The 12,071-nt window shown below is 45.5% G+C and overlaps 1 protein-coding gene across 1 annotated transcript in view; it reads right to left on the bottom strand.

The window, feature by feature from the left end:
• Window positions 1-272: 272 nt before the first annotated feature.
• The window catches only part of GCH1 (GTP cyclohydrolase 1), a 28,410-nt gene continuing 16,611 nt past the window's right edge, over window positions 273-12,071 (bottom strand). The window contains exons 5-6 of the mRNA XM_077485645.1: window positions 4,115-4,199; window positions 273-538 (exon numbers count right to left, since the gene is read on the bottom strand). Of these exons, the coding sequence (XP_077341771.1) occupies window positions 412-538; window positions 4,115-4,199 (212 nt within the window). The 3' untranslated portion in view covers window positions 273-411. The remainder of the gene's footprint in view (window positions 539-4,114; window positions 4,200-12,071) is intronic.

Genomic DNA, 12,071 nt, shown 5'->3' with positions numbered 1-12,071 from the left:
ATGGCACTAGTTTGGCTAGGCCATTAATTCAAACATCCTAGCGCTACACTTTATGCACTTTTTCCACTTGAAACAAAATTATCTGTTTGTTGTATTAGCTGCTATTATTTGTTTTGGCAGCGCGGGGTATTTTTTACACTAAAGTTGTGTAGGGCTGCCTCTTTGCATTGTGTTGTATATCAAGCAAAGTCAATAGTCATTCAAATATTCAATTAAAATCCTCCATCACACAAACGTAGCTGTGCAAAGTAGACTCATATCACTGACTCGGGTTATTATGTAAAAACACATTTTTATTTTCTTTTTATGATAACAGAATATAATCATTGTGTTCAGCACCATTGGTTTAAGAATAGAATCTTTTACAGTTGATTGTCTAAATGAAATTATGCACATATACAGAGCAGCTTCTTATTGTTTGATCAGTGAGAGGAATTCTTCTCTGGTCTTGGGATCATCTCGGAAGGTTCCATGCATTGTGCTGGTGACGGTTTTGCTGTTCATCTTCTGCACGCCCCTCATTACCATACACATGTGCCTGGGGAAAAACCAAATGACTCCATGACTACAGGTACAGACTGTGATTATCAGGCTAAAAACACAGGTGGGCCTAAAGGCCCATACACACGATCAGACTTTTTGACAACAAACATCCAACTGTTTTGGAGCAACATCCGACTGTGTGTACGCTCCATCGGACAAACTTTTTTGGTTTTCATCAGACTTTTGTTGGCTGTGCGAACGGACAAACTTTCTGGCAACAAAAGTCCGATGGAGAAAAGTCTGATCGTGTGTACGGAAAATCATAGGACTTTTGTACAAAGTACAAACAGGCATGCTCAGAACCAATGCAAAAGATCAGACAACAATACAGAAGTTGACCAAAGGTGGTGGTAAAGAGCAGAAAAACCACGTGATTTGGTGAAAGTTGGCTGAAAAAGTCCTGCTGTGTGTATGCAATACAAGTTCAGGGCCGAAGCCCTTTGTACAAAAATCCAAGGGAAAGTTTGTACAAAGTCCTATCGTGTGTATGAGGCTTAAGACTCTTTTCACACCTGCACAATTTCCATTGTGACTTTGATTCATCTTTACAAGCCGCATCAAAGTAGTGCAGGCGCCTTTTCAAAGTCACTGCGACATTAAGTCGCACCAATCTGGACGAGTGCCATTGAAAACAATGGGCTGCGACTTGTCATGTGACTTTATGGGGTTGAATCACTAAAATTGGAAAGTGCAAAATCTGGTGCAGCTCTGCATAGAAACCAATCAGCTTCCAGGTTTTAGCCGGGGCCATCTTTACTATTGATTAGACCCTGGGCAAAACCTTTCTTGCCCCCCCCCATGTAGTTTATCTCTCCACCTGCACTGAGACATACAATAAATAGCAGCTAGACTCAAAATCAGTTTACAGATAAGGCAGCTATTGCGATTGGTTGCCAGAGGATACAGTGTATCATCACCGCTCACTGACTGGTTGCTAGAGGTTACAGCACACATTACAGCTCACTGATTAGTTGCTAGAGGTTACAGCACGATTTCTGCTTGTTGATTGGTTGCTAGAGATTACTGTGGATATGGCCTCAGGGGGGGCATGATATACATATGAATGCTGCTAGCTGCCGCTATTTACATATGAATTCCAGTAATTTCCATGTAAACACAGAGTCTGCAGGTGAGTCATATGTACACAACAAAAGGGCAGAGCTGGGCAGCATTAGTAGCAGTACTTCACACTGAGATATTGGAACACAGCACGGGACTAAAACCTCAAGGGATGAGGGAATTTAAACCAGGATAGTTGGCAAGTATGAAGCAGCTGCTTTGGGCCCCACAACAATGACAGGACCCAGGGCAGCTGCCCCTTTTGCCCTACCTTAAAAACGGCCCTGGTTTTAGCGTTCACGTTCACATTGAGCCTGGGTTCACACTATAGCGATGGGGGAACCAGAGCGATTCCAGCGACGGTTCCCGCATCGCATTTCTCCCACAGGCAGTTCACACTGCCTTCTGTGAACAGCTGCAGGTGTTAGTACAATGTTAATTACACCCCCAGATTGGTTCACAGATCGCAGTGCAAACTGTGGATTTGGACAATAATCATATTGCATGGGTGAGAACACCCATGCGATCCGATTCCAGTGCAGGGAATAAAAAGTCCCTGCACCTTTTTTGTGTGAATCCAATGCGAGCTCAGCCATACAAACTGTATGGCTGAACTCACATTGCATAGACATCGCATGTATAGCTCCCAACTGTCCCTGATTTCAAAGGAATGTCTCTCTGTCCCTCTTTCCTCCTTATTTGTCCCTCATTTTGGTCTGATCTATATAGTTGTATATAAAATGCACTTTTTATCCTTCAACAAGTGTTTCCCAGCGCTAAACCTTTCATCCAATTTCTAAATTGCTTCATATGTAAATTTCAAAAGCCAGTATAAAGAAATAGTAGTGGTAAAAAAAATCACTTGTGGGTTTAAATCCTCATTGTTTTATGTAATTCTCCTTTAAGGAGGTGTGTCCTATGTCCACAAACTTTTGCTAATGTACCCCCCTGGTGTTTAGACAGGGTTGCTAACAAATTTAGTTTGCCAGGTAGTAATTATCTTGGTCCATTTTTTTGTAGATCCACTGATTCCTCTCTAATTTTGGAATTGCTGCACCTTTTCTCTTCTGTCACCAGGTGGCACTGTGGCTGGTGACATTAGCCTGAGAAGGGCTCTGCAAGGTCCAATTATAAATGGATGGGTGTCTCAGCCAATTGGCAGGGGTTTCTTTAGTCCCTTGGCCTGCTGGGAGGGCCTATTTATTGTGTTTCAGGGTATTGTGGTTCTATGCCACCTGGACAGCTGTCTGGGTGGACGTGTGTTATGTAGCCCCGGGCTGCTAGGCTGGAAGCCTATCCCGGGGATACCTGGCTGCTAGGCTGCCTGAGGCCTATCCAGAAGCTAGAGAAGCAGTGTAGGGTTGGGACTGCGGGATTGGAGTGCAACTGAGTTGCGAAGGTTCAGCCAGATGGGGAACCAGTTGTGGTCGGAGGTAAAAAGGAAGAGTTGCTACTAAGGGACCATCTCCCTTGTTACTGGAGACCACTGTGAGTAAGCTTGAGCAAGTACCACAGTCTTCTCACCAGCCGGGGACAATGAATAAGTAGGAAAGCTTCAGCGAGTGCCAAGCTAGGGACCCAGCGGGTTAGCCAGGGTGACGCTTGAGGAGTAAACAGCAAGATAGCTGTGGAAGAGCTCAGGAGATTCAGTGAAGATTGTATCTGGAAGTCTAGTGAGAGACTGGGAGCTCATTGAGTGAAGATCTATAGTGGCATACTGTGAGATAAGAGAAGAACTATTCTGTGTTACCAAGAGTTATGTGCAAATACCTTTAGTGACTGTTGCAAGTTCAGTTGCCATAGGAGATATCGGCCCTACCGATACAGATGTGTATTCGGCTGGAGGCCTTTCCCTGTATAGCTAACTACCTATAGAGTCTCGGAGTGTGTCAATTATCATTGCATCTACTCAAGGGTGTCCTGGCCTTAACTTGTTCTCCCACAGTTCTGTTAAGAAACAATAAATCTCTTGTTCGCATTCAAAAAGTGACTGGCGCCCATCATTTCATCTTGCATTACACCCACCATGCCTGTTAACCCACTCCACAAGAAAGGATGTCAGCTCTTCCTAACTCTTGAGGTGACCATTAGGCTTCTGGAGGCCCGGGACCTTGCTACACTAATAAGTGTCTCTCGATCCCATCTCAAAAAGTTGAAAAGTATGGTATATCAAAAGTTTCTTTTGACACCTTTTTTCTTTCTTCTAAAACCAGAAACCAGGGGTTGGATGGGGGGTTGTACTGGGGGACAGATAATCAGAACTACTGATACATGGAAAACAGTTATTTTCTTTGTTTCCCATCCCGTGTTAAGACTACTTTCATCTTTTCAGCTCGATGGAAATGGGGTGAACAAATCTCTAATGACAAAACGGCATGACACAGAAAAGCCACCTCTGTCGTCTACAGCTAAAGAACAACTTGCCCAACTTTGGCTCTGGATAAAATAAACAATGTACTACATTGAAATACATAAAAACCTTCTGAAATCAATGATTGAAGACATTACTTACGAAGCCTCCATAACAACAGCCACCCCCAGTGGCTGCAGAGTGTCATTGATGGCTAATGCGATTTGTTTTGTGAGACGCTCTTGAACTGTAAATATATAAAACAGGAGATTATTAGCACTGTAGCACAGCCAAAAAGGTGCAGCAATGTTTAACCACTTCAGCCCTGAAAGATTGTACCCCCTTCCTGACTAGAGCATTTTTTGTGATTCAGCACTGTGTCGCTTTAGCTGATAATTGCGCGGTCGTGCGACGTTATACCCAAACAAAATTGATGTCCTTTTTTTCCCCACAAATAGAGCTTTCTTTTGGTGGTATTTGATCAAATCTGTGTTTTTTATTTTTTGCGCTATAAACAAAAAAAGAGTGACAATTTTGAAAAACAATATTTTTCACTTTTTGCTATAATAAATACCCCCCAAAAATATATATAAAAAAAAAATTTCTTTCTCAGTTTAGGCCGATATGTATTCTTCTACATATTTTTGGTAAAAAAAATCACAATAAGCGTATATTGATTGCTTTGCACAAAAGTTGTAGCATCTACAAAATAGGGGATAGATTTATGGCATTTTTATTATAATTTTTTTAGTAGTAATGGCGGCAATCTGCGATTTTTATTGTGATTGCGACATTATGGTGGACATATCGGACACTTTTGACTCTATTTTGGGACTATTGTCATTTATACAGCGATCAGTGCTATAAAAATGCACTGATTACTGTGTAAATGACACTGGCAGGGAAGAGGTTAAACACTAGGGGGCGATCAAGGAGTTAAGTGTGTCCTAGGGAGGTGTTCTAACTGTGGAGGGGATGAGCTACCACCGTCATGACAGCGATCACTGCTTCCGATGACAGGCAGCAGTAGATCCCTATCATGTCACTAGGTAGAATGGGGAAATTCCTTGTTTACATAGGCATCTCCCCGTTCTACCTCTCCACACCGTAATCGCAGGCCCCCGGGGAACATCGTGATCCCAGGACCCGTGGGCACACTCCCGATTTGCCAATAGGCAGCAAATTTAAAGGGACATACAGGTACGCCCGTTTGCCTGCCTGTGCCATTCTGCTGATGTACATCTGTGTGCAGCAGTCGGCAAGCGGTTAAGATATTCATTTAAAATTTTGACACCACATGTTTATGAAAGAGCATTATTTAGCTATATGTATATTAAAGTGACCCTGTCACTATAAAAAATAAAATAAAACAATATTAAAATCACTCAAAGAAACTGAGTTCCTTATAACATTGCAGCAGCACTCTTGTCTTATAATAAAAGATGGCAAGCTTCAATATAATGTTAATATATGGAAATCTATGATGCGATTCAGTGATATCATATGTAGTGATTAATTGTGAAGAAGCACCTTCCACCGGAAAAAAATCCACCATGTGAGATGATCTTCCCTTTGGGGATGCACTCACCACCAGTGTTGCCAACCTACCAGATTGAAATTTACTGACACAACACCCAAAATTTACTGGCACAGCCAAGTTTTTAATGACATTTCCAAAAGTTACAAAATTACAGTTTTACATGCAAATGGGAGTATTTAGGTTACAAACAAATACAATATGCAATTAGCAATATGATTTAACCACTTGACAACTGGGCACTTAAGCCCCCCTCGTGACCAGACCAATTTTCAGCTTTCAGTGTGATGTAATACTGTACCCAAATTATTTTTTTGTCCTTTTTTTCATACAAATAGTGCTTTCTTTTGGTGGTATTTTATCACCTTTGGGTTTTTTATTTTTTGCGCTATAAATGAAAAAAAGACCGAAAATTTTGAAACAAAACACATTTTTCTTCGTTTCTGTGATACAATTTTGCAAATGATTATTTTTTCTTCATAAATTTTGGCCACAATTTATACTGCTACATCTCTTTGGTAAAAATAACCCAAATTAGTGGATATTATTTGGTCTTTGTGAAAGTTAGAGAGTCTACAAGCTGTGGTGCAAATCATAAAAAATGTATCACACCTGATGTACTGGTGGCCTATCTAATTTCTTGCGACCCGAACAAGCCAGGAAAGTACAAATACCCCCCAAATGACCAATTTTTGAAAGTAGACATTCCAAGGTATTTAGTAAGAGGCATGGTGAGGTTTTTCATGTTGCCATTTTTTCCCCACAATTCTTTGCAAAATGAAGATTTTTTTCCCCACAAAATTGTCATTGTAATTTCTTACATGGCATGTGTATACCACAAATGACACCCCAAAATACATTCTGCTACTCCTCCTGAGTATTACGATACCACGTGTGTGACTTTCACTTCCTGGCCACTTAGAGAGGCCCAACATGCAGGGAGCACCATCAGGTGTTCTAGGAGCATAAATTACACATCTACCTTGTTGACTAACTATTACACTTTTGTAGGTCCTGGAGCACCAGAACAATGACATGTGACACTGGCGTGGCATTGATGACAGATGGCACTGATACGTGGCACTGATGACACATGACACTGATGTGGCACTGATGAGAGATGGAACTAATATGTGGCACTGATGACATGTGACACTGATGACAGATCGTACTAATATGTGGCACTGATGACAGAGGGTACTAATACGTGGCACTGATGACAGATGACACTAATACATGGCACTGATGACAGATGACGCTAATAAGTGGCACTGATGACCTGTTACACTGATGACAGATGGCACTGATACGTGGCACTGATGACACGTGACACTGATGACAGATGGTACTAATATGTGGCACTGATGATAGAGGGTACTAATACGTGGCACTGATGACAGATTACACTAATACATGGCACTGATGACAGATGACGCTAATACGTGGCACTGATGACCCGTTACACTGATGACAGATGGCACTGATACGTGGCACTGATGACACGTGACACTGGTGACAGGTGACACTGGTGACAGGTGGCACTAATATGTGGCACTGATGACACTGATGTGACACTGATGACAGATGGCATTAATATGTGGCACTGATGACAGATGGCACTGTGGACAGATGGCACTGACAGGTGGCACTGGGGACAGATGGCACTTACAGGTGGTGTGGGCACTTTATTTTCGCTTTTTATTTTTCTCTTACACTCCCGCTGCAGCCATTCGCTCTCTCTCCTCACACGCTGTCTCTGAGGAGGGAGAGCCTGCAATGAGAGATGATCTCATATGTTTACATATGAGATCATCTCTCATTGGACATTCCGATCGAGTACTAAATGGCTGCTGTGATTGTCTATTTAGCACGATCTGTGATTGGCTGTGTCCAAGGGTGGGAGTGCGGATCACGTAAGTAAACAGGAGGACGTCCAGGGACGCTCTCCCGGCAATTGGAGTCCGCACTGTAACCGTGTTTCGGCTATAGCGCAGACGCTTAGTGGTTAAGATAAGGCAAAAAATAGGATTTTTGTACTCAACGTAAAATCCTTTTCTCTGAAGTTTACTGGCTGACACAGCTCCATTATACTTGACTATAGGGTTGTTACGCCACCTTAATGAGAGGACTAGGCAGAACATGTTATACATGTAAAAAAACAGAACTTTCTAGTTCCCTTCAGTAACAACCCCCCAGCCTGCTTCCTACAGCTTCAGTACGTCAACAAGCAGTATAACGTAAATCAATAGGAGGGGAGGGTGCTGTGTCAGTCAGTGAACTTCAGAGAAAAGGATTTTACGGTGAGTACAAAAATCCTATTTTCTCTTTTGTTCACTGACTGATACAGCTCCATTATTCTTGACCATAGGGATGTCCCTAAGCAGTGTCATAACGAGGGGTGGAAAAACAGCATAAAAAACTAACAGGGGAGTCACCACCTTATCTAGCTGCATCAAAACTTGTGGTTAACAATGCAACAGTGCATTATACTCAAAGGTAACTATATTTTCTTTTAAAAAAAACAGAAAAAAATAAGTGCAATTGCAAGATTACACGGCCGTCTGCAAAACTTTGCAGCCAAAACAGGCATCAGCTGATGCGCTTACATCCACTTTGTAGAACTTGGTAAAAGTGTGGACGAACAACCAAGTCTCCGCCTTACACACTTGAGCGGCTGACGATTGATGTCGGAAAGCCCAAGAGGTTCCAATTGCCCTAGTGGAGTGGGTCATGACGGGAAAGGGGAGCACCTGCCCCTTCAAGGCATAGGCCTGTACCACAATCTGTCTGATCCACCAGGAAATGGTGGCCGAAGAGATCACCATGTATTTTTTTGGACCAGCTACCGAAACTAACAGAGAGTCGGACTTCCGAAAGGGAGCCGTGGCAGACAAATACACTCTTAGGGCCTGGACCATGTCCAGAGAATGAAGGGCCACCTCTTTAGGATGTGTCAGTTTAGGACACAGAGATGGTAACACAATGTCTTCATTGATGTGAAATTCCGAAACCACCTTCGGCAGAAAAGAAGGTTGCGGACTCAACACCACCTTATCCTTGTGGATAACCAGATAGGGCGACTTGCAAGACAAGGCCTCCAGTTCCAAAACCCTCCTGGCCGATGTAATGGCCACTAGAAAGACTACTTTCTGGGAAAGAGTCAAGGGGATTTCCCTGATGTTCTCAAACTGCCGTTTCTGAAGTGCTGATAACACCAGGTTCAGATCCCATGAGGGTAACAGTGGACGCATCGGAGGAACCTCGGACCCCCGGAATAAAAGTGCTCACTAGAGAGTGAGACGCCAGGGGTCGCTGAAAAAAAAGACAGCCAAGGCTGATATTTGTCCTTTAATGGTGCCAATTTCTGGTCTACTCCCCGCTGTAGAAACAGCAGGATCCTGGAAACGGAATAGGTGCGTGGACGCCACCCTTTCTCCTCACATATAGAGATGTATGCCTTCCAGGTACAATGATATATCTTCCGAGAAGAAGATCTCCGTGCTCGCAATATAGTTGAAGTCACCAACTCAGATAGGCCCCAGTTCCTTAGCACCTGGCTCTCAACAGCCATGCCGTTAAAACCAGTGATGGTAAAGCTTCACTTCCTGATTCCCTCACCTAGAATGGCGGCGGCAGCAGCCGAGACCCGATCGATCGGTCTCGGCTGCCGACATCGCTGGACCCTGGGACAGGTGAGTGTCTATTTATTAAAAGTCAGCAGCTGTAATATTTATAGCTGCTGGCTTTTAATATTTTTTTTGTAGGTGGAATCCCTATTTAAGGCCTTGCACTAACTGGTCTGCTAGTTCCACACAGACAGGAGAGGCCTGTTGCTCCCTCAATTCACTGTGCAAAAGTTTTGCCCACTCAGTAAGTGTCTGCGACACAAGTGCTGAGGCCAGTACTGGTCGCATTGTTGACCCCACAACCATAAACAAGGAACGGGCCACTGCCTCGGCCTTCCTGTCCGTGAGGTCCTTAAACGCAGGAGTTCCTCTACTGGGATCGTGGTTACTTTGTTTAACCTGGATACTGGGGAGTCCATGACTGGAGGAGCCGACCATTTTTTAAGAAGGCTCTCCTCAAAGGGGTAACGCACCGCCATACTTTTTAGGACCGAAAAGGTCTGTTGCAGTCTACCCCATTCCTTGTATATGAACTTATCGAAATAAGTCAGATACGGAAACACCTTAGGTGTACGGGCTGGCTTACAGAACCCAAAAGGGACCGCTACTTCAGTAGAAGGGTCTGCTGTATCCTGATCTTCAGGGTATCACGCACAGCTGTGATAAGTGCTCCAATTAGCGATTTGTCGCACGCGGACCCAGACGGGGAATCATCCTCACTGTCCGATCGGTCCTGGTCAGCGTCATCTGAAACGACAGAGCAGGGGCCACCAGTCTAATCTGGGTCCGAGTTTGCGTCAGAGCTCTCTGGGGGGCAGGGGCCGATTTTTACCACCTTTGCGCCTGTGCACCGCCTCCATCCTGGCAACGAACGTATCAAGGACTGCCGACAAAGCATCCAAAGGCACTGCATTGTTTGCAGACGAGCCGGTTGCAATTGCCAGGAGTTCGGGGGAAGAAACACCAGTTTCTGAAGCCATGCTGACCCACCCTGTCTGCCACCCTGAGGGACTTAGAGACTGCCTTAGGACAGGTGCACAGTCCCACCCTCCTAGCTGCTGCAGACTGAGGGGCCCCCACCGCAGGACTCACCACCCTGACCGAGTTCTGCACCGTTTAGCTACTAGTGCCTATGTCCTGTGTCAGCTCCCAGGTGTCCTGAGTGAAAAATCACAGTGTTCTGAGCCTCAGGGACAAGCGCTGAGCATAAAAACCGCGTTGGGCTACAACAAAATGCCTGCCGGGCGTCCAGGACATAATCACAGGGGAAATGGCCGCCGTACTACAGTAAAATGGTTCCTGACCATGCTTCCCACTGAGGCACACCAAAAATGGCAAACAACAAACAACTGTACCCAGAGAAGAACAGTGAAAAATGACAGTGAAAATGGTGGCAGAACAGCCCTATGGCGATCAGCATGTGCAGACCTCCAGACAACCAGAGGGGATACCAGAGCAGGGACACAGCCACCCAGCGCATCCCCCCTTCCAGGTGAGAGCCCCCCCGGGGTACCCCTGGCTATAGGCACACACACCGCTCAGCAGCCCATCATGCAGTATCCCCCACGGGGGGGGGGGAGATAGGGACAGGGAGAGAAGAGAGGGACCCCCGAATCGACCTCCCAGGGAATGTCCAGCTGCTCAAACCCGCTGAGGCAGGGAGAACTGTACTTACCATCCGGACGAGCTGGGGACATCCCATCACAGACCCACCCCCGAAGAGTACGGGGTGACTGCTGGCCACGGCACATTTTGATGTAGACATCAGTAGCCCGGTCATGTGTGCCCCGGAGTGTTGCGCTCACCAGCCACCCCTGGAGCCTGAGGAGCATGTCGTAGCCGACCCAGCGTGTAGCTATTTTAAGTGCCCAGTAAGCAAGTGGTTAAAGGGGTAATACCCCAAAAAAGTAAATTAATTCCACAAGTGCTTTTTTTACCACTATTATTCCTTTATATTGGTTTTTAAAATTGAAAAATGCAGACTCTATATAGATCAGACCCAAATGAGGGACAAATGAGGATGAAAGAGGGACAGAGGGCTCTAAATCAGGGACAGGCCCTCAAAATCAGGGACAGTTGGAAGCTATGTATAAGGGGATTATGTTGGGGGGGGGGGGGGGTTGGTGAAATATCAGAGCTCTGAAATGCCACTTGAGACAGAGGAAGGGGCTGAGGACAGAGACTCCCCACTCCCTTTCTCTGCAGTCTCAGCTTCACTGAACAGTGAATGAATGGGAAGTGCTCTGTGCTGAGCGGATTCCTGTTCATTTACAAATTGAAGCACATAGTTTACTATGCTTCAGGTATTAATGAACACAATGAGTGATCGGTACCGATCACTTGTGTTCATTTACAAAATGAAGGGACTGGTAAATTACATACTTACTTACCGGCCCTTTCCCCTACTGTCCATCCTGAAACACCCCCCACCGCAGCTGGTGGGGGAGAAGAGGAGGGTATCTGGCAGCGCTGTGGGGGGATATTGGATGGACTGGCGGAGCTCCCCAGAGCACCGTGATGTGGAGGGTCAGTAGTAGAAGTCCCAGGAGAAGTAGTAGCTCAGCAGCCAGCCTCACCATCCTCTTGATCCACCCATCTTTCAGTACCCACTCACTTGGGCTGGCTGCACCCCTGCTCTCTGGGTCCTGGGGTTCCAGTCGGGTGCAGGGGCCACCACCGCAGAACATTAGAGCCACTGCAGGACAGGAAGGAGCTAAGCCCAAGGGAAAACTGCAGTGGGGGGGGGGGGGTGATCAAGGGTCTCTCTGAGCCAAGGGTGGAGGCAGATCAGCGGCAGGCAGGACTGCACATTATCACTCACCTTGTGCATCTAACAAAATGACCCTGAAACCAAGTGACGCATTCACCCCCTTGTGCAACTTCCCCATGACCCCCCACCCACTCTTCTTTACAGCTTCCCCATCCCCCTGCTACTTTTTCTCCTCCCCCTGTAGCT

Source organism: Lithobates pipiens, unplaced genomic scaffold, assembly GCF_037356315.1.
Source record: "Lithobates pipiens isolate NorthernLeopardFrog02 unplaced genomic scaffold, aLitPip1_a1.2 Scaffold_18, whole genome shotgun sequence".
Lineage (NCBI taxonomy): Eukaryota > Metazoa > Chordata > Amphibia > Anura > Ranidae > Lithobates > Lithobates pipiens.
The sequence above is the reverse complement of the archived record's forward strand: the minus strand, read 5'-3'. Positions and strand labels throughout refer to the sequence as shown.